This window comes from Myotis daubentonii, chromosome 9 (genome assembly GCF_963259705.1).
Source record: "Myotis daubentonii chromosome 9, mMyoDau2.1, whole genome shotgun sequence".
Lineage (NCBI taxonomy): Eukaryota > Metazoa > Chordata > Mammalia > Chiroptera > Vespertilionidae > Myotis > Myotis daubentonii.
Genome location: NC_081848.1, coordinates 50,602,166 through 50,627,317, shown reverse-complemented (window position 1 = coordinate 50,627,317; position 25,152 = coordinate 50,602,166). Strand labels below are relative to the sequence as shown.

Here is a 25,152-nt window from a genome sequence, read left to right as displayed (position 1 = left end):
ATTTAGATCAAGCATGTCAAACTCAAAGGCTAACATGGGCCAAATAAACAAGGTTTAAGTTTATGTGGGCTGCAAAAAAACAAAAGCTTCAATATTCATAGAAATGTAGCTTTATTTAGATAGAGACATGCTGAATAAAAGGCTGAAATAAATGAGCAATTGTTAACATAAAAGAACAGAACATTTTAATAAAAATTAACATTTTTTCTTGAACATTAACTTACCAGACACTGAATAACTGCACTAAATAATAAGCGTAATGCAAATAAACCTATCTTTCTTGTTCTCCAAAATATTTCCTGTTGCGCACACCAAACAAGTCAGTACACAACTAATGATCTTGCAATAGGCTGCTAAAATATTTTGGTGCTAGTATTAGTGGAGAGAAATGGTGCGCCTGCGCAGAAGGCACGGAAGGTAAATGAATGCAACACGATTATAGTAATCAGTCATTAGCAAACGTTGTAGTTTATTAATAATTATGTATAAAGGATATTGTAAAAATTAAGTTACGAATTTTTATTAAAACATTTCTTACATACCATTATATTGGCTGGGCTGCAAAAATATTCGTGGCCCTAACCAGTTTGGCTCAGAGGATAGAGCCTCGGCCTGCGGACTCAAGGGTCCTAGGTTTGATTCTGGTCAAGGGCATGTACCTTGGCTGCAGGCATATCCCCAGTAGGGGGCGTGCAGGAGGCAGCTGATCAATGTTTCTCGCTCATCGATGTTTCTAACTCTCTATCTCTCTCCCTTCCTCTCTGTAAAAAAATCAATTATATTAAAAAATAAATAAACTGTTCTTTAAAAAAAAAATATTCGTTGTGGGCCACATGTGGACCATGGGCCGTGAGTATGACATGCTTGATTTAGATGATTCCAGCCCCAGCCCTTCAGCTGCCCCAGCTGACACCTAGCAGAGCAGAAACAAACTCCCCTAGTCCCGCTTTGCTTAAATTAACATCTGTGAACAAAATTCACTAAGTTTGGAGGCAAACTGTTATATAACACAAGATAATCAGAATAATAGTCAATTTCTCAATCTAGTCTTCTCACCATCCTATATAAAATTACAATCCTCTTGGTGCACTGGTTGGGTGACTCAGTTGGAGCGTCATCCTCAACTCCAAAAAGGTTGCAGGATGGATTTCTGATCAGGGCACAAACTTAGATTGCGGGTTCGATCCCCATTAAGGTCATGTACAAGGGCCAAATGATCGATGTTTCTCTCTCACATCAATGTTTCTCTTTCTCTCTCTCTTACCCCTCACCCTTTCTCTCTAAAATCAATAAACATCCTAGGGTGAGGATAAAACAACAACAATCCTCTTGTTAATCTTCATTTCCTTCCCTTGCTTCAGGTTTCTACACAGTACTTATAACGACCTGAAATATTTGTCTGCATTTTACTTACTTATTGTCTATCTCCAAAAAAACTTGCATCGTGAACCAAGATGAAGTATCAGACTAGACTTACCCTCCCCACCTTAAACAACTAAAAATCTAGATAAAATTTATAAAGAAATAGTTTTCAAATATTGAACAACAGCCAACACAAGACAACGATCCCTGTGAAAAGCGCCTTCCAGGCTGCAGTGCTGGGAGGGAGAAGCCAGGTAGAGTCCAATGCAGCAAACTCCCCGAGTTCAAGAGATGAGGTGGGGAGTTTGAGGAGGCCAATTAAGCTAGAATTTATAAGGCAGAATACTAGAGAGAAGAAAGCTGCACGAACAGCAAGCTTCAAAGATCTTTTCTGAATATTCAGCTGAGTACTCAACAGCATATGCATGTAAAGAAACTATATGAGGCAGGGGAAGAACCACAGGAAAGAATCCCTGGAACTCACTTCAGTTACCACCAGCCAGAGTGGGGAGGTTTGCGGGGGCAAAGAATCTCATTAATACACAGGGCATCAGAAAACCTTACAACACAAAATTAATAGCCTTTAAAAAAGTCTGTATAGGGCCATGGCTGGTGTGGCTCAGTGGTAAAGGATTGGCCCGAGCAGTGAAGGGTCATGAGTTTAATCAAGGGCATGGTCAAGGGCAGGTATCTGGGTTGTAGATTTGGCTCCAGTCAGGGCACTTGCGTGCTCTTGAGGGAGACAACCAATTGATGCTTTCCTCTCTCTGGCCCCTTCCCTCCCTTCTATTCTCTCTAAAAGAAAAATCAATGGAAAAATATTCTCAGATGAGGGGGGGGTGGGGGGGGAAGTCTATTGGGAAAGAGAAGGACACATGTACAGAATAAAAGACCTGCATCAAAATGTTTATAGTATTGTCTTTCAAGGATGGAATTATAAGTAATTTTTTTTCCTCTTTATGTTTTTCTGGGACTTCCAAATGTTTGGCACTGCACATGTATTTGTTTTTACAATTTAAATGTAAATCACAAAAAAGAAACTTGTAAATTTAGTTAACATATATAAAGTAAAAATTTTTAAGTGTTAGTCCACTCTTACCCTATCAAAAGAAACAAAACAACTAAGTGCACAGTAAGAAAATGAAAGTAATTTGATCTGGGGAAAGTTCAAGAACTACACTCTTAGTGTGTACAGCACGCAGAATGATGTGTCTACAGAAAACAAGAGAAACTAGTATAATCAAGATCAGGTAACATTAGCAGATATACAGATTTTAGGCAATTTGAGGTTACTACATAAAAACATAATTAAAGAAACAAAGGATACCTAAAATAAGGAAGGCAATAAACTTCAACTTCTAAGATTCCTTTGCTTCAGGTAATATATACTTGGAAAAATACAGGGAACAAGGAAGGGTGAAAGCCTCTTAAAAGGAAATTAAAAAGAAAAGAGCACTAATTTAGATAGTGGTTAAAAAAGAATTACTGTCACTTATAGGCTTAGAGCCAGACACAATATTCTACTCTTTAAAATATCTAATATTTTATTTTCTGGAAGAGGGGGTAGATGCAATTCTCCCTATTCCTCCTGCTAAATACAACTAAAAATGTTATGTATAAGGCAAAGATAAGAAGACATTGAAATGTGAAGAGAAAGCAGACTTGCTAGAGCCCCAAGGAATGAAGGACATGGTGGTTAATTCCCTTTTTAATTTTTTGCCTAATACATTTTGGTCAGAGGGCACACACTAAAAAAGCCCCAAGAAAAGAGTTCCCTTCCCTAGCTAAAGGATCAGGAAAGGGCAGCCTTATAAAACAGAAGACTTTTAGACACTAACCACCATATACTACAGCCAAACATCACAGGAAAAAAAACAAAAAAACTATTGCCCTGCCAACACTTTCATCATCAAAGTCTGAGAGAGAAGTCTTAGATTTCCAACCTCAGCTGGTTGTAACAAGGCACTCCCTTTCCCCTGACCAGGTTGGTATCAAAGAAGACCTAATGGGCAGCAAGGACTTTCATTACAGCCCAGTGGTAAGGAAAACTTCCTCACTTCTCCATCACTGGAGGTCACATGGGGATAACAAAGTGCCTCACCCACTCCCAATCCAGCAGGTGTCCACAGAAGCAATAAAAAGGCATCCCTCTCACCCCAGATTGTAAATAAAGGAGTACCCCCTCTTCCCTGTTGACATGGTATCAGAGGAGGTCTCTTAAAAAAGATTTAAATAAGATCCAGAGTCAGCACACATTTAGCCCAGCCAGCGTGGCTCAGTGGTTGAGGGTCGACCTATGAATCAGGAGGTCACAGTTCGATTCCTAGTCAGGGCACATGCCCAAGTTGTGGGCTCAATACCCAGTGAGGAGTGTGCAGGAGGCAGCTGATTAATTATTCTCTCTTACCATTGATGTTTCTATCTCTCCCTCCCCCTTTCTCTCTAAAATCAATAAAAATATATTTTTTTAAAAAGATCCAGAGTCTTATCATAATACCCAAAATGTACAGAATATAATACAAAATCATGTGTCAGACCAAGAACCAAGAAAATCTCAACTTGGAGAAGAAAAGACAATCAACAGATGCCAACACAGAGATGATGTAAATGTTGAAACTATCTGATAAGGAGTTTAAAATGGCCATCATAAAAACATTCAACAAGCAACTATGAACACACATGAAATAAAATAAAAAAGTCTCAGCAAAAAATATCAGTTAAAATACAAAAACTCACTAGTGGGCTCAAAAGCAGAATGAAGATGACAGGGAAAAGAACCAGTGACCCTGAAGATAAGAACAATAGAAATCTTTATCTGAACAATAAAGAAAAAAAACAGGCTTAAAAGAACCCATCTCAAGCACATATAAAACTATACAAAAATATTCTCAAGCACCTGTAAGACTATAAAAAAGGAATCTAACACTTGTGTAATCCAAGTCCTAGAAGAAAAGGAGAAAGGGGGTGGGCCTGAAAGAGCACTCAAAGAAATAAGTGACTTTATGCCCTAACTGGTTTGGCTCAGTGGATAAAGTGTCAGCCTGTGGACTGAAAGGTCCCAGGTTCAATTCCGGTCGGGGGCATGTGCCTTGGTTGTGGGCACATCCCCAGTAGGGGGTGTGCGGGAGGCAGCAGATCGATGTTACTCTCTCATCGATGTTTCTAACTCTCTATCCTTCTCCCTTTCTCTCTGTAAAAAATCAATAATAAAAATATATATATATTAAAAAAAAATAAGTGACTTTATAATGCTGACATATTTGTGGCATTAAAATTATAACAATATTTTCCTCTCATTTCTATCCTAACACTCTTCCCGCTTTTGTCTTATTCTTTTTAATAGTAGTTTTACTACTGGTAAAGGGTAACCCACTAATAATGTACCGTAGGTATCTAAACTTAGAAACTAAACAAACTGCTCTCAGGAAGAGAAATAATATGCCCTTTACTATTCCTGTTATATTTATATTTCATTACAGCTAAGTTTTCTTCTTTAAGTAGTGACTCAGCTTGTGAAACAACTGATTTGTTTAAAGGTCTTGAATGTTCTTCATTATTACTAAATCAAAGAAGCTGTAACCATGCTCTTTATTTAGAAGCATGGATAATAATTTAAATATAAGTATATCACTTTCTTATAATACTCTAAACATGAAATTATACAACTAAAAATGTTAAGGTTATTTAAAACTATTTAAAAACTTTATTTCCTATTGGAGTAAGCTACAGTGTAAAGAGCAATATACTGCAGAGGCAAAAGATCTAGACTAAGAACTCTCAGGTTAAGGTGGCTGGCTATTTTTTTTTTTTCTGTGTAATCCTATGCAAGTCACTTATCTGTGACTCTCAGGCATCACAAAGAGATTTTTTGAAGATCAAAAGAGTCACTTGAAATGCTCCATAAAGTATAATATAATACCATATAAAAGTTATTATTATATAATTATCAGTTACTATCCTTATAACAGATCTAAGAAATCTACAATCCTCAACTATGTTTATACATACATATTATATTTATATATACTTTATATTATTTAAAATTTCAAAAGATAATTGTTTTTGGATAATATAAATTTCATCAGATGAAAAATCTGCACATACCTAATTTGTTTTCTGATTGCACTTGCCATGGCCTTCTCACAAGTTTAAAAACCTACTACCAAAAAAGTAGAGAAAAAACTACTACTAAAAAGTTTATGTAGATTTATAATTTAGGGACACACCTCATACTTTATCACCATGGTCCAGCTCCCTTATTACAACGATGAAAGAGATAAAAAAAGAAAGGCCCAGAAAGAGTAAGCAACTAGGGCAAAGTCAAACTAATGAGTTTTCTGATTCCCAAACCATTGTCTTTTCAACCAAACCAGTTAATATGTAAACCTCTCTCTCAAAGAGCCTACCAAAATTATCGCCACATTATCTTTTAAATAATTACCAGTTTTCCCTATGGAAATCATAAACTCCTTGAGAATAGGCACTTTTCTCTCCTATCTTTTTCTAGCAAAACTTCAACCATGTAATACTTTCATAAGGTATGCTTTTTAATCAGGCTTAATAAAAAAAACCTTAAGCACACAAAAAGATGCTCTATATCATTAGACTTTAGAGAAGTGCAAATTAAAACCACAGAGAGATATCATTACACCCTAATTATATCATTAAAAGTTAAACTAAACTGAAAAAAAAAAAAAACACCTTACATTCTCAAGTACCAACAATGTACAGTAACGACAATGCTCATACACTGATGACTGCAGTGCAAAATGGTACAGCTACCTCAGAAAAGAGTTCGGCAGTTTCTTACAAAGTTAAACATTCATTTACCATATGAAGACATGGCCACCCAAAAAACTATACACAAATATCTGTAGCAGCTTTATTCAGAATCACCAAAAATTGTAAACAACCCAAATGTCTATCAGCTGGTGAACGGATAAAGAAATTGTGGCATTCAGCAATAAAAAGACTGATGATACATGCAATAACATAGATGAATCTGTTTTATGCCAGTTGAAAGAAATCAGACTCAAAATGCTACATACTATATGAATTCCAGTATATAATATTCTGGAAAAGGCAAAATATGAGGGCAGAAAACACATCAGTGGTTGCAAGGGCTGGATGTAAAGAAATGAGCTGACTACAAGGGTCATGAGAAAACTTTTTTTAAAGTGATGGAGATATTCTGTATCTTGACTGTGGCTATGGTTATACAATGAATAAGTTTGTTTGTTTTTCTAATCCTCCCCCGAGAATGTTTTTGATTTTGAGAAGGAAAGAGAGAGAGAGAGAGAGAGAGAGAGAGAGAGAGAGAGAGAGAGAGAGAGAGAGAGAGAGAGAGAAACATCAATGAGAGAGAAACATTGATCAGTTGCCTCCCCTACTTGGGGACTGAACCCACAACTAAGTCATGCCATGGCCAGGAATTGAACTCACAACCTTCTGGACCATGGTATGATGCTCCAATCAACTGAGCCACTTGGCCAGGGCTACAATGTATAAGTTTGTCAAAATTCATAAAACTGTAATCCTTAAAAGGGCAAATTTTACTGTCTATAAATTATACCTTAGTAAAGTTGACTCACCCAAGGATTTTAGAGAGATGAAGGGGGAGGGATCAAGGAGGGAGAAAGAATGAGCAGGAAAGAGGGGGAGAGAGAGAAACATGGATTAGTTGCTGTAATTTTGGTACGCTCTTTGAGAGAAACATTGATCATTTGCCTCATGTACTCACCCCAACCAAGATCAAACCTGCAACTTTTTGGTGTACAGGATGATGCTCCAGCCACCTTCTTCTTCATTCTAGCTTTCACTACCTGAGACCTTGAGTAAGTTGAAACACTTTTATAGTCTACTAGAGGCCCAGCACACAAAATTCGTGTGCGGGTATGGTCCCTAGGCCTGGCCTGCTATCAGGGCCATCTTCCCTGGCTGCCTACAGCTGGCCCCGCCCCCTGTCGCCACCCCCCACCCCCCCAGTTCCCCTTTTGCCATTGGGTGATCAGCACCTGATGGCCAGGGGAAAGGACCAAGAGGCCAGCTGTTCCTGCCCGCTCGCTGGCCCTGCCCCCACCACGGGTCATCCTGTGTGTATGGGGGGACCAGCGGGGCGGGGGCCTTGGCCTGGCACCACCTACCCCCGGTTCCCCATTTGCTATCAGGCGATCAGAGCCTGCCGACCAGGGAAAGGGACTGAGAGGTGGTCAATGCACCTCATAGTGACTGGTCCAGCGGCTGTTCTGCCATTAGGGTCAATTTGCATATTACCCTTTTATTATATAGGATGATTTCCTCACTTAAAATTAAGGGGACTATAATACCTTACTACTACCTTTCCAGTGTTAAATCATATTACTGAATTGTAGATACATTTTCTGGATCATGTCTATTTTTCTTAGAATTCTTAAAATTATATTTATATTATGTTTATGGTAAATATTTCAAGACACATGAATTTAAAAATGTCAAAATTAAAGCAATTACTATTGCTTTAATGTCTTTTAATAAGAAATTTGCAGATGTCTTTTAATAAGAAATTTCATTGTTAGGTATTTAATTTTTTTTTTTTTTTTTACCAATTCCCTTTCAATACCTCAAAGTACTATAAAGAAAATAATATTTTATACAATTTGGTGCAAACCTAAAATTAAAGGAAATCAAATTAAAATACCTAACGACATAAAAGGGTAGACATTTAATATCTATAAAATGAGAGAAATGTATATAAATTCATAGTTTATTTATATTTACTAAAGCAATACATATCTTTCATGAGTCATACAAAAATTCCACTTTCTAATCCAGCCTGGAACTAGCTGAAATCAAGAGCTCCTCTTAGTTAAATATTAAAGTCAATTTTACTTGGAGCATTGGGAATATCCTTGGGAAGATTTCATTAATCCCTAATTAAAAACATTCCTTGTGGTGTTTTCAGATGCTGCCTTTGCTGCAGCCACCACTAGAGTCATCCTTTTATAGCACCGGTGCCACCTCTAGCCTATTGAGCTTCTTTCAAAAAGAAGAGGGGGTAACAGGGAGGTCTCTCTATTATGGCTCCTCCAAGATGAATGCCTGCAAAAAGATCAGCAGAAAGCAACCAGCTACAAAAGTCACTCTGAAAAGGTTGAAGGAACCACATCGTGACAAGCTTAAAACTGTGGCTGTCAATAAAAATCCTAAATACACTGAATTTCTCACTTGCAAAAGCTTCCCTTCTAGCATCAAGTGTGAGAAATTGCTTGGGACTTCCAAACAGATCTGCACTCCCAGAGTGCAGCTACTGGCACTAAAGAAGGCAAATAAGGCCTATTTAGTTGGACTCTGACCTATATGTTATCCATATCAAATATGTAACAATTATGCCAAATGATATCCTGCCAGCACAACTCACATGTGGAGAATGAGATTAAGGTGAATTATGATGGGAAATTTTTATTCTTAAAAAACAAAAAGTACCTAATTATATGACTGCAAATAAAAAAGAAAAATAGGTGAGAGAATAAAGTATTATCAAATATCCACTTCTCCCATTTTCATTTGTGTGTAAATTTTTAATAATAATTTAGGACATAAACATTCATGTAAGTAAAATGTTTCAATGAACAAATTTCAGCAATTAAACTTTATAACAATTATAAACAAATTGTTAACTTGTTTAGGGAGAGGAAAAAAACATTTCCTTGCCCCCTAATGTTTACATAATAAAAATCTGAACTCCTTATAGGTATACAAATCCTTCAGAATTTTGAGACACAATATGCCAGAACTATCTTCTCACTCAATCCCAGCACCCTAAGCATCTGCACTAAACTTTTGCTAGTTCTTAAAATGCATTACAAATTTTGTTTTAAATGTTATTCCTTCTAACTAAAACCTCTGACCCTTTTTTTTATCCTCACCCAAAGATATGTTTATTAATATGAGAGAGAGAGAGAGAGAGAGAGAGAGAGAGAGAGAGAGAGAGAGAAAGAAAGAAAGAAAGAAAGAAAGAAAGAAAGAAAGAAAGAAAGAAAGAAAGAAAGAAAGAAAGAAAGAAAGAAAGAAAGAAAGAAAGAAAGACTGAAAACATCCACTGGGTTCTCCCATAAGTGCCCCGTCCGTGGATTGGACCTGCAACCCAGGTAATGTGCCCTGACAGGGAATGGACACTCCAACCAAATGAACCATCTGGCCAGGACTGACATCCTTTTTTACATGGCAATCAAGTCATCTTTGGGACCTAGTTAAATGTTACTTTCTCACGGAATCCCCTAAATTAAGCCAACTGTTTAGGATTTGTGCTATGCACATAAGGATGTTTAGCTGAAAAGTCATAATTGGAACTGTAACTTCAAGTAGCATATTTAATAACTAAAAAATTATTATCAGGAAGTTGGGATATTATCTACCCCACTGAGTGTTAGGGGTGGAGTCCTTACAATATTTTTAAGAAAAAGAATTTTCTGAGACTTGCACATGAGAATGAAAGATTTTTATTTGCTTGGAATTGTATGTCTGTGTTTCTGAAGTGTCCTGGAAGAAGGGCAGCTGGGGATTCAGTAAAGCTAAAAGCAAAGCCAGTGTCCAGAGTTTCCGTTCCATGTTGCAGCCAGGTCCAGTTCGGCATCAGGCTAGTTGTAGTCCATTAGTCCATGGTATGTGTGGATCCACGTGGCTGGGTCTATGAGAGAGCCCTGCAAGCCAGGAGTCAAGCACAACATGCCAAGAGCCAAGAGAGCGAACTTCTTTGTTCAGGGAATTAAGTATCCCAAATCTCCCTGTGCTTGTAGTAGCCATGTCCAATCTGGCTAATGACCTCTGTTCTTAGGTGTGAATGATAGCAAGCAATTTCCCTATATCACCCCATCTTTACTGGCCATGTGTCTATTCTCCCTCCTGTCCAGTCCCTTCCCCTAGCAATCTGCGGGGGGGGGGGGGGGGATGGACCGGTGGCTCCCTAGGGAGTGTGAAGCTGCAGCTTCCTAACAAAGCTGCCCAAATGACATCCTATAATATTTGGCCTTCCCTTTGCTCCTTTCCTGTTATTCATAACTAGGCTAATTACAAATGTCTCATTATGACTTCATTTTCATTTAATCAATAAATATTTATTGGACAACAATGTAGAGCACATTGCACTGTTCTCTAGGGAGAATATACTGGTAGAATAAAGGTGTGAGAGAAAAAGAAATTTTCCTTAGGTTCTTTCGGCTGGTCTAATAATCAAATAGACATGAAGCAGATTAGCAAGAGAAAAGAGCCAAATTTAATACATACGTATGTATGGGAACCCCACGTACATGAGAGACTCAGAGACCACATGAATAACAGGTTCAAAGACAGAAAGGGAAAATGGGTATATATCACATTCTGATCTAGGAATGAGGTAAAGCATCTTGAGATTTCAGAAGGTAGTTGAAGGGAGAGCACATGTTCAGTAATTAGTAGTTTGCCCTATCCTACAGATAGGTCATAAGAGGTTATTTCTGATAATCCCTTATTATGGGCAAGGGCCCTAATGCAAATTCTTGTAGGTAGTTAAGGGAGGGACAGAAGTTTCTTTTGAGCCTGCAGCTAAAGTTGCCATTAGCTCAAAACAATTCTCATCCCACAGAGGCACATTTTGGGTGACTCGTTCTGAAGCCCCACAAAGGTAATAACAGTAATGAAGGTAGTCACACTAATGAGGAGCTAACATATATGGAGTGCTTATTATGTGGAAGACACTTCACATGTATTAACTCAGTTAGTGTTCCCAACCACCCTAGGAGGTAGTTACTAGTATCTCATTTAACTAAGGTCCTGAGAAGTAACTTGCCCAAGGTCACAAAACTGGTATTTGAACCCAGGTACTCTGGCTGTCCTGACTTTGAATAGCTTCTTATCTAATAAAGGCATTCACGTAAGTAACAAGTAACTTATAATAAAGGGGCATCATAATTTCTTAAATGCCGAAAAGTACAGTGGTATATTTTAAGGCTAGGAAAATGTGATCAGGTTGAAAGAGGAGCATCAGGAAAGGTTTCTTGTAAAAGTAAGAGAATTTTTAAGAGTATGGTTTTTTAAAAATCATCAATATTCAATACATTTATTTTAGTCATTTTCATTAAAACAGTACTCTCTCAAAAATGGGTTGTAGCAACAGTTTTATGTAAATGAAAACATTCATATCCATGGTTACTTTAAATATGCCTGGTTCGGTTGAGCTCCATTAAACAAAACAAAACAAAACACTACACCAATGAAAATAAGTTCAAAAATATATGTGCTCTTTAAGAATCTTGATGTAAAAGATCACATCATTTTGCAATCATTTGCCATCACTGCCAACACAATGATTTTGCCAAAGGCTTTTTAACAATGCAGAATATTTGTACAAAACTAATTAAGCCAGCAATACCTGGGCCAAACACTTTAAAATCTGTGTAATAAATCTCACAGAAGAACATGCCTCTGCATTTCATGTCACCTAAACATGTTGCCTGAACTGAAGAAGGTCCTTAATACCAATGAATCAGTTTTATTATTTTTTTTAATATATTTTATTGATTTTTTACAGAGAGGAAGGGAAAGAGATAGGGAGTTAGAAACATCGATGAGCTGCCTCCTGCACACCCCCTACTGGGGATGTGCCTGCAACCAAGGTACATGCCCTTGACTGGAACCGAACCTGGAACCTTTCAGTCTGCAGGCCGACACTCTATCCACTGAGCCAAACTGGTCAGGGCCCAATGAATCAGTTTTAAAAGTAGTTATCTCCTAGAACCTTAATTTACAATAGGTATTTAAATCTATATTTAATGCTATGTTTTCACAACCCCCTATTTTTGATATAATCTTTTCTTTCCAATTTGGGTTACGATAGTACACTAGTATTCTAGAAATGTACTAACCCTCTCCCCTTCATTTTGGCAAAAAAATTACAGTACCTGGGCACTAAGATACAAAAAATTCATGTGACTAATCCAAAAAGTGGAAAATAAAAAAGAGGCAAGAATCCTAAGAATGTACTTACGTACTTAAGTAGTAGTTTTCATGTACAATCAAAGTTTACCTGTTTAAAAATTGGTTAATAAAAACAAATTCCTATTATTCATACAGGGCAAGGGAGCAGCAGTGACAAATGAAGGCATATAGCACATCTGGAAACAGTAACTAATGTAGTCAAATGTGTCTAAAACAAAATTAGCTTGGGGCAGGACATCAAAACATTAAGTTAGGAATTTCTGGTTAAAGAGAATAGATTGAATATAAGCATTTAGCTCTGAAATTTCTCCAAATATCTCTGAGACAAGAGTAAAGAAATTCTTTAAAATATCATAAACCAGAAACAATTTTAGAAGCTGGAAAGCAGAACAGGTGATAATGACTGTTATACCTGAAAAAGCTGAATCCTACATTACTAGCCTAGAGGAAAACCAAAGACACCTGGTTTTATCACTTTACATTTATACCAAAATACCACTAAAATCCTTGGAAATGTGGTAGGTTCCAGGGTTGAGGCAGGGAAAATAAAAGATGAAGCTGAAACATTATTTGGTAACACTTGTAAGGAGTGCTCAAAAAGAAAGAATGACCACAGATGCCAATCAGAAAGAGCTCCCCTTGGTCAAGATTGAAACAGTTTGAGAAAATAATAATAATAATAATAATAACAACAACAACAACAACAGTATTGTGTTACAATCCAAAGAATAAAATAAATACCTGTTAAGTCTAAACTGATATAAATAATCAACGGGGGAGAAAGGACAACTCTTCCTCACAGACTTCCAATTAATTATTGTAGAAATAATGAGGGAAATAAAAATCGCTACTAGAACACAACAGCAATAAGGATGCTAAAATTAATGGGCATAAATTTAAGCAGAAACAGGATATCTGCATGGTCTCAAAGTATTTAGTAAGGAGGAAAATAGTAACTATACAATGAAGAAATCTAGCAGACACTACCTTAATTAACCAAGTGATCAAGGTTAACATCCCCAGTAGTCCATATCAGCATCATATCTCCCCACCATCTCCGAATGGTGTACTGAGAAGGACACGTCTGTGACATCCCTCTTTAATTCATAACCTCAATCTAATCACGAATACAAACTAGACAAATACAAATTGAGGGTCATTCTACAAAATAACTGATCAGTATTGTTCAAAAGTGTCAAGGTCATGAAAAGGAAAAAAAACTAAGAAATGGTCACAAATAAAGGGAAACTAACCTGATTTGACAACTAAATTCAATGTGGGATCCTGAATTTGGTTCTTGAAACAATAACAAATTAGTGGAAGAACTAATAAAATCTGAATAAATTTTGTAGTATAGTTAATAGTATTATAGTAAGGTTAATCTCTTACTTTTCATTAGACGTTATAACAGAAGAACCAGCTTGGTGAAGGTTATATGGGAATGCTGTATTCTTCTTGCATCTCTTCCATAAAAAAATTAAAAAGAAAAAAATAACCTAAACGGCTCAAGAATGGCAGTTTCAGATAGGCTGGGATAAGGGTGGAGTTCAAACTAGAACAGACTGCAGTCTGCTTAAAATAACCCCAGATCCTCTGTTCTACTCTTGGACCCTCCCTGGCAAAAGACTGGAGAGCATAAAAGAGGTTATCTCTGGACTAGAGGACACCAGGTTCAACTGAATTTGAGGAGGGCTATACTGAACACCGGGGAAATTAAATAAAAGTGTACTTTGATACTTTATGATGAAACCCACATACCCTTTTCCTACTCAGATCCCAAGCTTTTACCCTTTGGGAAAAGACCAAACACCTTTTCTGCGAAATCAATCCAGCACAAGAGAAAAGATATGTCATTGGGAGTCTGCAAGGAAATTATCCAGACATATCAACCTACAGGAGAAACCATAATCACCTACTGGCATAACTTACATTCAGCTTTTTTTTTTCAATTAAATTTTTGGGGGTGACATCCTATATAATAAAAGCCTAATATGCAAATTGTCCCTTCCACCGTGAGTTCAACTAGCAGTTCAACCAGGGGACGAGGCCAGCCAGCCAACCTCCTGCAGCTGCTCCCCACGCTGGCCCCGGCCCTGGTTGCCCCCGCCCAATCCTGATTGGGGGCAGGGCTGGCCGGCCAACCTCCTGCATCCCCTCCCCCGGCCGGCCCGGCCGATTAGCCCCAATCGGGGCAGGCTGGCCGGACCTCACCCATGCACAAATTCATGCACTGGGCCTCTAGTTGGTTAATAAGATTATGTAGGTTTCAAGTGTACAATTCTATGGTATACCACCTGTATATTGCATTGTGTGCCCAATACCCAAAGTCAAATCTTCCATCACCATATATTTGACCCGCTTTACCTATACTAGCCGCCCCCCCTTCACTCTGGCAACCACCATACTGTTGTCTGTGTCCATTCAGCTTTTTAAGGTACTTCTCTTAAGTAAGTGTTGACTTCCAAGGATCACCAAACATCCAAGGAAAGCCCCCAATAGGAAGACAAAACTCAAAGCAATCAAACAGAAGGAAATTTGGAGAAAAGAGAGACTATGCAGAAAAGAAAACGACCAATAATTTCCTCAGAAAAAGAAAGACACTGCACCATAAAACAAAAATAGGATATAATTTAAAACTATTTCCAGAAAAAAAATAGTGCTTGAAAATTAAACTTGATAGCAGAAATAAAACATTAGTAGAACTGGAAGATAAAGTTGAGAACCATTTCCCAGAAAACAGGGGGGGTGGGAGGGGAGAAAGAAATAGAAAATAGATGAAAACAGACAAAATTAGAGGAACCACTCTGTAGGCCTAACACCAATAGGGATTCAAGAGAGAACACAGAAAACAAAGGGGAAAAAAATTATTTAAGGAAATTTCTCGGAACTGATGACATACATTCAAGATTGGATAATATTACCCTGAACCCAGCAGGAATGGATTAAAAACAGACCTATTCCAAGGCACATACTACAGAAATTTCATAACTCTAAGTAAAAAGATTATCCAAGCTTCCAGAAAAAAAAAAGTTTAGTGAAAAAGAATTTTAGACACCTGATATCCCAACTGCAACACTGAGAGAGAGAAAAAAAAAGACAATGAACCAATGTTTTCAAATTATTTCTGATGGAGAATTCTGTGCCCAGCCAAACACTTTATAAAGCAAGGGGATAGAAACAACATTTTCAGACATGTGGTCTTGAAAAAATTATATCCCATCCAGAAAGCTATTGAAAGTGGTCCTTCAAAAAATGAGAAGGTAAGCAAAGAAAGATGAAGACATCAGATATAGAACCAGCAGCTCCAAAACAAGAGAGACCTGAGAAGATAAGACGACAGTAGAGGCAACAGCAGGAATTCAAGGAAATTCAAACAAAAAACTGGTAGGTCTGGATGTAGTACGGAATTGTATACACTTGAGAAGAGAGTTACGGTTAAACCAGGATTTCTCAACTGTAACACTAATGACATTTTAGGGCACATAATTCTTAGTTGTGGGGGCTGTCCTGTGCCGTGTAGAATGAAATTTGGCAGCATGGCTGGCTTCTGCTCACTAGATATCAGTAGCACACTCTGCCCTCCCCCCACCTACCTAACATTGCCAAGTGTCCTCTATGTTGCCCCCAGTTGAGAATCACTTGGCTAAATTAATATTTATCTAAAAAAACAAACAAAAGCAAATTTATAAAAATATTAACTCAGGGAAAACAATCACAGTAAACTACATGGCTCAACTATGAATAGTTGAAAGTCTCATTGATATAAACTGTGAGTACTGATGTATCCAAACAATTTGAATATGACAATATTGAGAGGGTTGAGAAGTGTGTCTTTGTGTGGGTGGGGATAGTGGTAAACCATTTCTTCCTCTGTGGGAAGTCAGTAAATAGTTCCTTAAAATGAAAAATCAAGAAAGAAAACTATTAGCATGCTATTTTAAGATAAGGAGCTAAATATCAAAAGCATGAGTTGAAAGTAATTGCTTCTGGAGAGCCTGAAATAGAGGCAGAGAGTTATAGTTTTTGTTTAGTCCTATAGATCCTTTCAACTTTTAAATGTGTACATGTATAACTTTGATAAAAATTAAATTTAAGAAATCAATCAAGACTAGAATATAGACTTTCCAACTGGTGAAGGCCACATGAACTTAAAATTAAACAACTATACAACTTTAAGCCAGTTACTTAACCTCTCTAAGCCTTACTGTCTTTATCCACAAATAAACAGTGAAAAGTAGCTATTTTAAAAGGCTGTTATAGAAATTTAATGAGATACTATATGTAAACTGTTTAGTATAGCGTCTGGCACATAGTAGTGTGTATAAATAGCACCCATTGTTCAATTTCCAATGGAGGGTACTAAATATAAACTTTAAAGCAGGTAATCTTAATGTCATCTGTTTTAGAAAATAATTATGGCAGTTGTGAGAAGGATGGGTAGGAAAGAGAAGAGCTTGGAAGCAGAGAGACCATTACAAGAGCTACATTTGAGTGAGAAAAGAGATAGACTCAGAGCCATGGATAGAAAGGTAAGGGTACAAGAGATATTTTCCAAGTGATGAACCACCTATAGTATATATATGAAAAAGGAAAACGGAGGAGTCAAAAAAATGCTCCTACTGTAAGCAAATAAATAGATGATGATGACACTAAATGAATAAGAGAATACAAAGAAAGAATTATGTTGGAGGACGATGTGAGTACAGGGAGAAAAGATAGATGAGATTAATATTACCCACACTAAGCAATACATTTCTATATAAATAACTCTATATAAATAACTATCTCATAAACTACAATCAGATTACCTAAATTTCTTTTTTTTAGTAATGTACATGGCTCACTATTGAAATATATAAATACTAGAGGCCCAATGCATGAAATTCGTGCAGGAGTAGGCCTTCCTTCCCCCAGCTACTGGTACTGGCTTCCCTCCGGCTGCCGGCAGGCACCCAGGATCCAGGTTTCCCTGGCAGCCCCAGCTTCGTCCGGAAGGACATCTGGAAGGATGTCTGGTCTAATTAGCATATTACCCTTTTATTATTATAGATACCCCAATAATCCAGATATCCAGAAACAGCAATTGTTAATATTTTAGAGTATTCCTTCTAAATTTTTCAATGCATATAACCCTAAAGAGTTTATTTTTTCCATGACAAATTGGAATCACATACAACTCTGCATTCAGTTTTGTTCACTTTATTAAATAAGTATTTCCAATGATAAGTGAAATACTAATGACTTATATTAAACACTTCAATTTATGTAAACCACTAATTAGTATTACCTCACATACTTGCCTCTTACTATAAAGGAGAATCAATACCCCAAATTTAAGAAAAAAGACTAGTTTAAAAGAACCACCAAAAACAAGAATGACTACTGCAGTACATTTTCTCAAGTAACTTAATTAGGAGAAATAATATTAAAATAGCATTTATTTGACATGCTCCAGAATAGATACTGATGATTTTACAAAAACAAAACCACACAACAGAGATGAAAAACAAGTTGTTTCAATGATTTTGGGGGGCTCTCAATATCAATGGCCCATATATAGTTGTGAGGTCACTGTGAAGCTCAAATGGTTTAATACATACAAAGCACATACAATAGTATCTGATATATAATAAATGCTTAGTAAATATTGGTTATTACTACTATTATCATTAGTTCCAGGCAGAAGTTTTGTTTATTACATGGAAAAGAGAAGCAGAAAAAGCAACACTGAGATATGGAACTGCATTCTTTTTCTTTCATTTTTCCATCTTCTCTACATTTATATACTCCTGAGACACCCCTTTAAGTGTTGCAGTGAAAAGTATTATTTTAAAAGCATTAGTAAATATTCACCTTATCCCTAATCTATTAATAATAAAAGCATAATATGCAAATCAACTGAACAATGGAACAGTGGAACAACTGTCCCGACGACCACACTATGACATCCACTGGTGCCAGGCCAGCCAAGGCAGGTGCGATGCAATTCGTCAGGGCCCAGCCATGGCCTCATGATGGCCCCGCAGAGGGCGGCCCAGGCCACCAGCCGGGGCAATCAATGTGGGTGGGGGGTGACAGGGGGGCTCTGCGATCACCCAAAGAGGGAGGCCCAGGCCACCCTCTGTGGGGCGATCAATCAGGGGGTCCTCTGTGGAACCCCGGGGTGTGTGGTGGTGGATGAGGGCAGCACAGGCGCGCGCGTGCGCACGTGTGTGTGTGTGTGTGTGTGTGTGTGTGTGTGTTGGGGGGGGGGGGGCGGGCAGGAGGCAGCCTGGGCTGCAAGGGCCCCAGCAGCTGGAGCTGAGGGCTGCGAGAGCCCTAGCAGCCGGGGCTATGAAGGCCTACCCTTGCACGGATTTTGTGTATTGGGCCTCTGGTTATACTATAAGATACTTGAGCACCCTGGCTGGTTTGGATCAGTGGGTAGAAGATAGGCCCATCAAGGTTGCACCCCCCATCCCCTGTCAAGGTTGCAGGAGGCAACCAATCAATATATCTATTTCTCTCCCTCCCTTCCACTCTCTCTAAAAATCAATGGAAAAATATTCTTGGGTGAGGATTAACAACAACAAAAAAAGACACTTGAGGGAAGAATGAAATTTCTGTATTTCTCCTAAATTTACCCTATATGGCAAAGTATAACAATATGCACAATGAATACTAAATAAATATTAATATCATAAATCCATATAAGGAAACAGAATAAAAACAACAAAGCAATAAATACAAATTGTGAAGATATTAAAAGCAAGAGATCTCAAAGCCTGTGTCAATATACAATAATTCAAAGATATATAGTAGAGTGAAAAAATGAGGTGAAAGGCTTTACTGTTAACCACAATGAACAGACCACACTCTCTCTGCTCTTCTCTGTGCACAATAATTTAGGAGGAATACTAAAAACACTGAATATGTCTAAAAGAGAGCAACTGAGAAACAATTCAAGAACTGAGATGCTCAGACTGTAGAACAGAGAGGGTTTGCCCTCCTGCTCTCATCCTCTACCTTCATCAACGAAAAGAAGGCATCCTATGGAAAATGATTAAAGATTTCTCTCTTGTCCAGAGGCAACTATCAAAAGATGGCCACAATAGAGATCAAGACTTCTCTCAATTCAAAAACTTAAGAGATTTCTTCTAAGCCAAAGATATTGTGAGAGATTAGTCATGAAGGTATTCAAGCAAAGGCTGGAAAACAGCTTGCTAAGGACTCTGTGGTAAACATCCAAGCAGGGGTAATCAATTAGAATTTTAAGTTTCCATACAACTCTGTAACCACATCAATGAACATTACTGAATACCTGCTCCAGGAAGGGCACTGTCCTAGACCTATAATAAGTACAAGACAACAGAGAGAAACATATAAAGATCTCTGCTGCCAAGAAATGCATACATAATATATGAAATGTATATTACAGTTTGAGACCATAACAGACATCACAAAGCATTATTTGTTCATTGCCAAATTAATTTTATTCACATACAAAGGTCTTCTAAGAAGGAGAAACCCTAAGGTTAAAATGTTGAGAAAAAGCTTTTTAGAATAAAGATCTGAGGTACTTGTAGGGGGAAAAATGTGTTTGAAAGTTCTGAACAGGTAGAGAGAAGTAGGAAAGAGAGAATAGCAGAGGGAGAAATGAAAAGCATGTTAGAAACCTGTTTGGCTGCATTAAAAACTTGTTTCATGGGAGAAGAGCTAAGCTGAAAGGGCAGGTTGTGGCCAGAATCAAACTGTACTAGGCCTTGAATATCAAGCTAAGTAGTTTCAAATTTATCCTGCATACTGCAACTGTAACAACTACTCGACTCTGTTGTAGCCATAGACAATGGTAAATACTAGCACTTGGGGGGAGGGGGGGGGGAGGGAAGGGAGTATCATGGCTACATTCCAAAAAAAACACACCCTGAATTACGAATACTGAAATTTGAATTTCATGTATTTCCATATGTCACAGAGTATTCTTTTGATTGTTTCAACAATTTGAAAATGTAAGAATCATTCTTAACGCAGGGGCCATACGAAAACAGACTGTGTGCTGGATTTGACCCGTGTCAAGCAGTTTGTCAAGCCCTGTACTACACTAAGCTGTCTTCTTCAGCAACCCTTAGGTACATTTGTCCTTGAGCTTCAGGGACCAGAATAATATATTACTCATTCAACATGCATGAATGCACACACTTAACCAAAATCTAAATCTAGTAGGGGTCAGAGGTTCTCTATAAAAACTAGCAACAAGAATTCTCTAATTCGCCATTAGAACAAAAGAAAGACATTTTTAAATTTTGTTATTTTCACATAGTAACTGTATTTAAGAGAGCTACAAACTATTCTTATAGAGCTTCTTTGATACTTGGCGGACCTGTAAAATAGAGTGTAATCAAGGGATTGTCTGTTCTAGCCCCACTTCTGTCATTTACTCATTATGTGACCCTGAACAAGTCATTCTCAATCCTCTGGCCCTAATTTTCTCATCTGTAAAGTGAAGGAAGAGGTGTAAGTTACTGGACGATCACTGTGCTCTCTCAGCTTTAGCACTGTATGATTCTACTCCTACTTAAAAAGGACAAGAGAGGAGATGATAAATACCAGACAAAAGTGATAATTAAGGACACAGAAGAGAAAGGCATTGACTAAATGAGTGGGCAGACAGGACAAACAGGTAGAAAAAGAGACCAGAAAAGTACTGTTTACTAAAATCAAGGAGTGTATTCTTTTTAAGTATCAAATGCAAGAAGGAAGGAAGGAAGGAAGGAAGGAAGGAAGGAAGGAAGGAAGGAAGGAAGGAAGGAAGGAAGGAAGGAAAAATTCAAGGAATATGGCCATCAAAAAAAGAAAGAACTAGTTAGCTAGCTAAAAAAAGGCAAGGAGTTCAAGTGACAGTCTTAAGATCTGAGAGTACTGTGCATGCTTCCAGAAATCATGAGATGAGCCAGGATAAAAGAAAAGACTGAAGATGAATGTAGGGAACAGAAAATAAAGGCATATGGTCCAGAAAAAGTAGAAAAAAAGTTGGGGTAAACTTCAAGCCTTAGTAAGAGAGTTAGTCTTAAAGGAGAGGCATTTTTAACCTTTAAAATCCGAAAGGGGAAAAAAATGCATTACAGTATCAGTTTTCATGTTTTCTACACATCACATTACTAGGGAAATAAATCTAATGTTGGCTTTTCTTAAAGCAGAGTTCCACTTATATTATATTTGCTAATGGTCACAAAATTAGGGGGAAAAAATTTCTGTCCTAGACACATAATTTCCATGATCACCAGGGCCTGCTTCAAGTGGTAACAAATTGCTACGAAGCAACTAAAAAAGGCAACAACAAAACACACACACACACACACACACACACAATTTAATGGTTACTCATAAATACCAAGACCCTACTGCGGAGCAACTTAATTTCAACAGACACCTGCCTCTACGTAAGAATATGAGCAAGAAACACCCACAGCCGTAGGCTGACGTGTAACCAGTTAAAAAACACACGTTGGTATCTGCAGAAAACATGAATAAAGACAACAAGACATACTATTCGTATGCTGAAACTCCCTGGCCAGTGCATTACATTTTCTACGATTCAAGCGCAGCCAAGAACTCGAGGCTTCTCACATCACCCGCTTTTAAGAATTTAAGAAGTCACCCCAACGGGCACACCCAGCCCAACGGAACCAACAGGGGCTCCGCTCTCCATAGCAGAGGGCGGTGGAAGCGACCTCTACACCTTCCCGCGAGGTCCTGTCTCCGACTTCCCCACGCGCCTCCCGGGCCCCGCGTAGACCGCCAACCGCACCGCCGAGCAACAGCAGCTCCTGCAAGTCTCGGGCTCACGCTGCCCTCCCACCCGCCTCGGGTCGGGTGTCGCTTTCACAAGCCCGGAAAGTGACCCACCGCCACTGTCAAAACCAGAAGCACCGCCACCCCGCCGGGCCCGTCAACAACTGCTCCAAAAATTTTTTTTTTCTTTGAAATTACCGGCCTTGGCTCGACAGGTTCCGTAAGTACTTCAAAGGCCACCCTCTCCCCCAAAGCGGGACCGGACTCCTCCCGGTTCGCTGCTTTATGTGTCCAGCCCCACACCCCGGGGGGAGGGGGGGAGGTCTCTACCTTCCTCGGCCCCCGGGATCCAGTCGGGTCTCCCAACTGCTCGCCGCCCCCCTCCCACCCCCAGGCAGCCCCCGGCCGCCGCCGCCTCCCCGCCACCCCCCCACACCTCCTCCAGGCCCCACACCCGGGCCCGCACCCGAGCTGGGCCTGCACACCGGCTGCGCCCGCAGCCCGCCCCTCGCCCGGGCCTGCGCTACCTCCAGCGGCCGCAGGCCTCGGGCCTAGTAGCCTCCTGCGCTGGGCGGCCCCTCACCTCTTTCGGGACCAGTTGGTTCTCCTCTCCGGGCACCATCGCTCAGACTCCGGCCGCTCCGCTCCGCCCTGCCGGGGGAGTGGGGAGGTGCGGCGGCTCAGGAGAGAACGGCAGCGGCAGTCATGCTCTCCGCCGCCCGCGCTCCTGCCACCGCGGAGGCCTCAGCCTGGGCCTGACACCAGCGCGCAGACACCGACCCGCCGCTCGGCTGCCGCCGCCGTCGCCGTAGCTGTCGGCCCCTCCCCCAGCCCGCGGCTATCAATGGAAAAATGGCGGCGGCCGCTCTCGCGAGAATTCGGGCCGTGGGGCTGCGAGCCCGGCGCCTGGCGCCCGCGGTGATGAGGCAGCTGTCGCCTGTGTTTGATGACTTCAGGTCTTCCCCAGCCCCGAGGGGCACCGAATTGGTGGCGCGGCCATGCGGACGCTTTTCCTGAGCGGGGTTCCGGGCCGTCCTCCTCGGCGCTCCCTCTGCCGGCGGAGGAGAGACCAGGCCTCCTCCGAGTCCTCCGAGCGCTCCCCGGCTCCCCGTCCTCCCTGCCCACCGGGGAGACCCTGGCGCCCAACGTCTCTTCCTTCCGCGATCGCACCGCCGATGCTGCTCTCCTGGCGGGAGAGGAAAGCGCCTGAACGTCACCCCTCGGCACGTGCCCTGGCCTCGGCCGGGAAGAGAAAGCACCCCGGGTTACCTCCCGACACCCCGACCTCAACACGGCCCGAAGCAGAAAGGGCTGTTTTCTCTCCCCTCTCCCCACCCTCCCGACGGCCAGGCTGGAAGGACAAGGGGCCGGCTCCCGCTAGGGGAGGCCACAGCCCTGGCCTCAGCGGTGGGCCCCCCACACACACACCCCTCCATTGCAGCCGCATTCCCCCGCAGCCTTTAAAGCTACTTCCTTCTGCAGCAGGTTCACGCCTGGGGCTGAAATGGCTGCAGGCAGTAGGGCTGCGGTTCGAGCCTATGATCCACGTTTACAATGTTTTTAGAGGACTTGCCTCTCCTCTAGCAGTAAGCATGGTGCCATAGTTATTTTTCCAAATCCTACTCATTCCTCAAAACTTTCCTTTTACTAACCAATGTCACCCCAATAGATTTAATTTAAAAAAATACTTCCTTTATGAAGACTGAGTGGGGTGTCCGTCATGAAGACCCCCGTGGATACAGTGACTGGACAGCACGCGGAGATGATATGAGCCTGCCTCGTTCCCAACACCCACAGCATTTCCTACCTCTACCCGTGCTCCTCCAAACTGTTTTTGATTGCACTCTATTACCAAATAGGGAAAAAAAACAAAAAAAGCCTATATACTCATGTAAGTCACATGCACGTCCTGTTGGGTATGATTTTTTAATTTAAAAAGGATAAGATAAAGATGAAACAAACATTTAAAGTAACTGTAAGAGTTATTTTTAGATGAATGGTAGAAAAACCCTTGTTACTCTCAGTAAAAATATCTAGTGAAAGCAATATGATTGACTAGGGTTCAATGTTTGTAAAAATCTTTAATATCTTGTGAAAGTTATTAAAATGTCTGATTCAATCTTCAGGTTATTTCTGTTCTTCATTTTAATGGCCGTCATAAGCTGAAAAAGATAACTCACAAAGATAAGTAGATCCTAATGGAAGAAATACATCGTTATCCTTAGCTGCTCTTCCTAATGCGTTTCCATTTTTATCACTTCCATCCACCAATCATGGAAAGTTTTTGTAGACATTAAACTAGTAACTCTCTATTTTCCCTGTTGTCAGCCAGAAGATGTTGCATTTTTATATTCTTAACAAATGGGTTCAAAACTCTCTGGAATCATTGCTCGGAGGATTTTTAAATAGGCTAGAAAATTGTCTTCAAGTTTTAGTGTACATGTATGCTTTTTTTAAAGGTACTAATCTTGTCTATAAAATTTTGATATTTTGTTCATCACAGATTTTTGCATTAATTTTGACTTTTTATTTTTTTAATATATTTTATTGATTTTTTACAGAGAAGAAGGGAGAGAGATGGAGTTAGAAACATCGATCAGCTGCCTCCTGCACGCCCCCTACTGGGGATGTGCCCATAACCAAGGTACGTGCCCCTGACCAGAATGGAACCTGGGACCCTTGAGTCCACAGGCCGTCGCTCTATCCACTGAGGCAAACCGGCCAGGGCTAATTTTGACTTTTTAAAATGGTCATCTTGATTACTGCGTTTTGGGGGCTCCCTTAAATTGTACACCCAAGGTGAATGCCTCACTTGTCTCATGGTAGTTCCAGCCTTGGGTAGAATACATACATTATTTTTGCATCAAAATCACGTAATGAAATGTTTCCAAATCTCTGATTTCAAAATGTCATCTCCACTACTTAATAAGATGACTTCTTTAGAGCTCATGCTAGAAGTAGACATGTCATCTCTATTCTTGTCATTTTTTCTTATGCTTGCATTATGATCTCCAACTTATGTTTTCTTTCCCAAAATCTTTTTTAGCTACTTTCATTTTAGTGGGGGTT

At 39.7% G+C, this 25,152-nt stretch overlaps 1 protein-coding gene across 7 annotated transcripts in view; it reads right to left on the bottom strand.

The window, feature by feature from the left end:
* USP47 (ubiquitin specific peptidase 47) overlaps window positions 1–23,041 on the bottom strand; it is a 99,078-nt gene extending 76,037 nt beyond the window's left edge. For all 7 annotated transcript variants that reach the window (XM_059708921.1, XM_059708924.1, XM_059708925.1 and 4 more), the window contains exon 1: window positions 22,667–23,041. In XM_059708921.1, the coding sequence (XP_059564904.1) occupies window positions 22,667–22,705 (39 nt within the window). In that variant the 5' untranslated portion in view covers window positions 22,706–23,041. The remainder of the gene's footprint in view (window positions 1–22,666) is intronic.
* Between the last annotated feature and the right edge of the window lie 2,111 nt (window positions 23,042–25,152).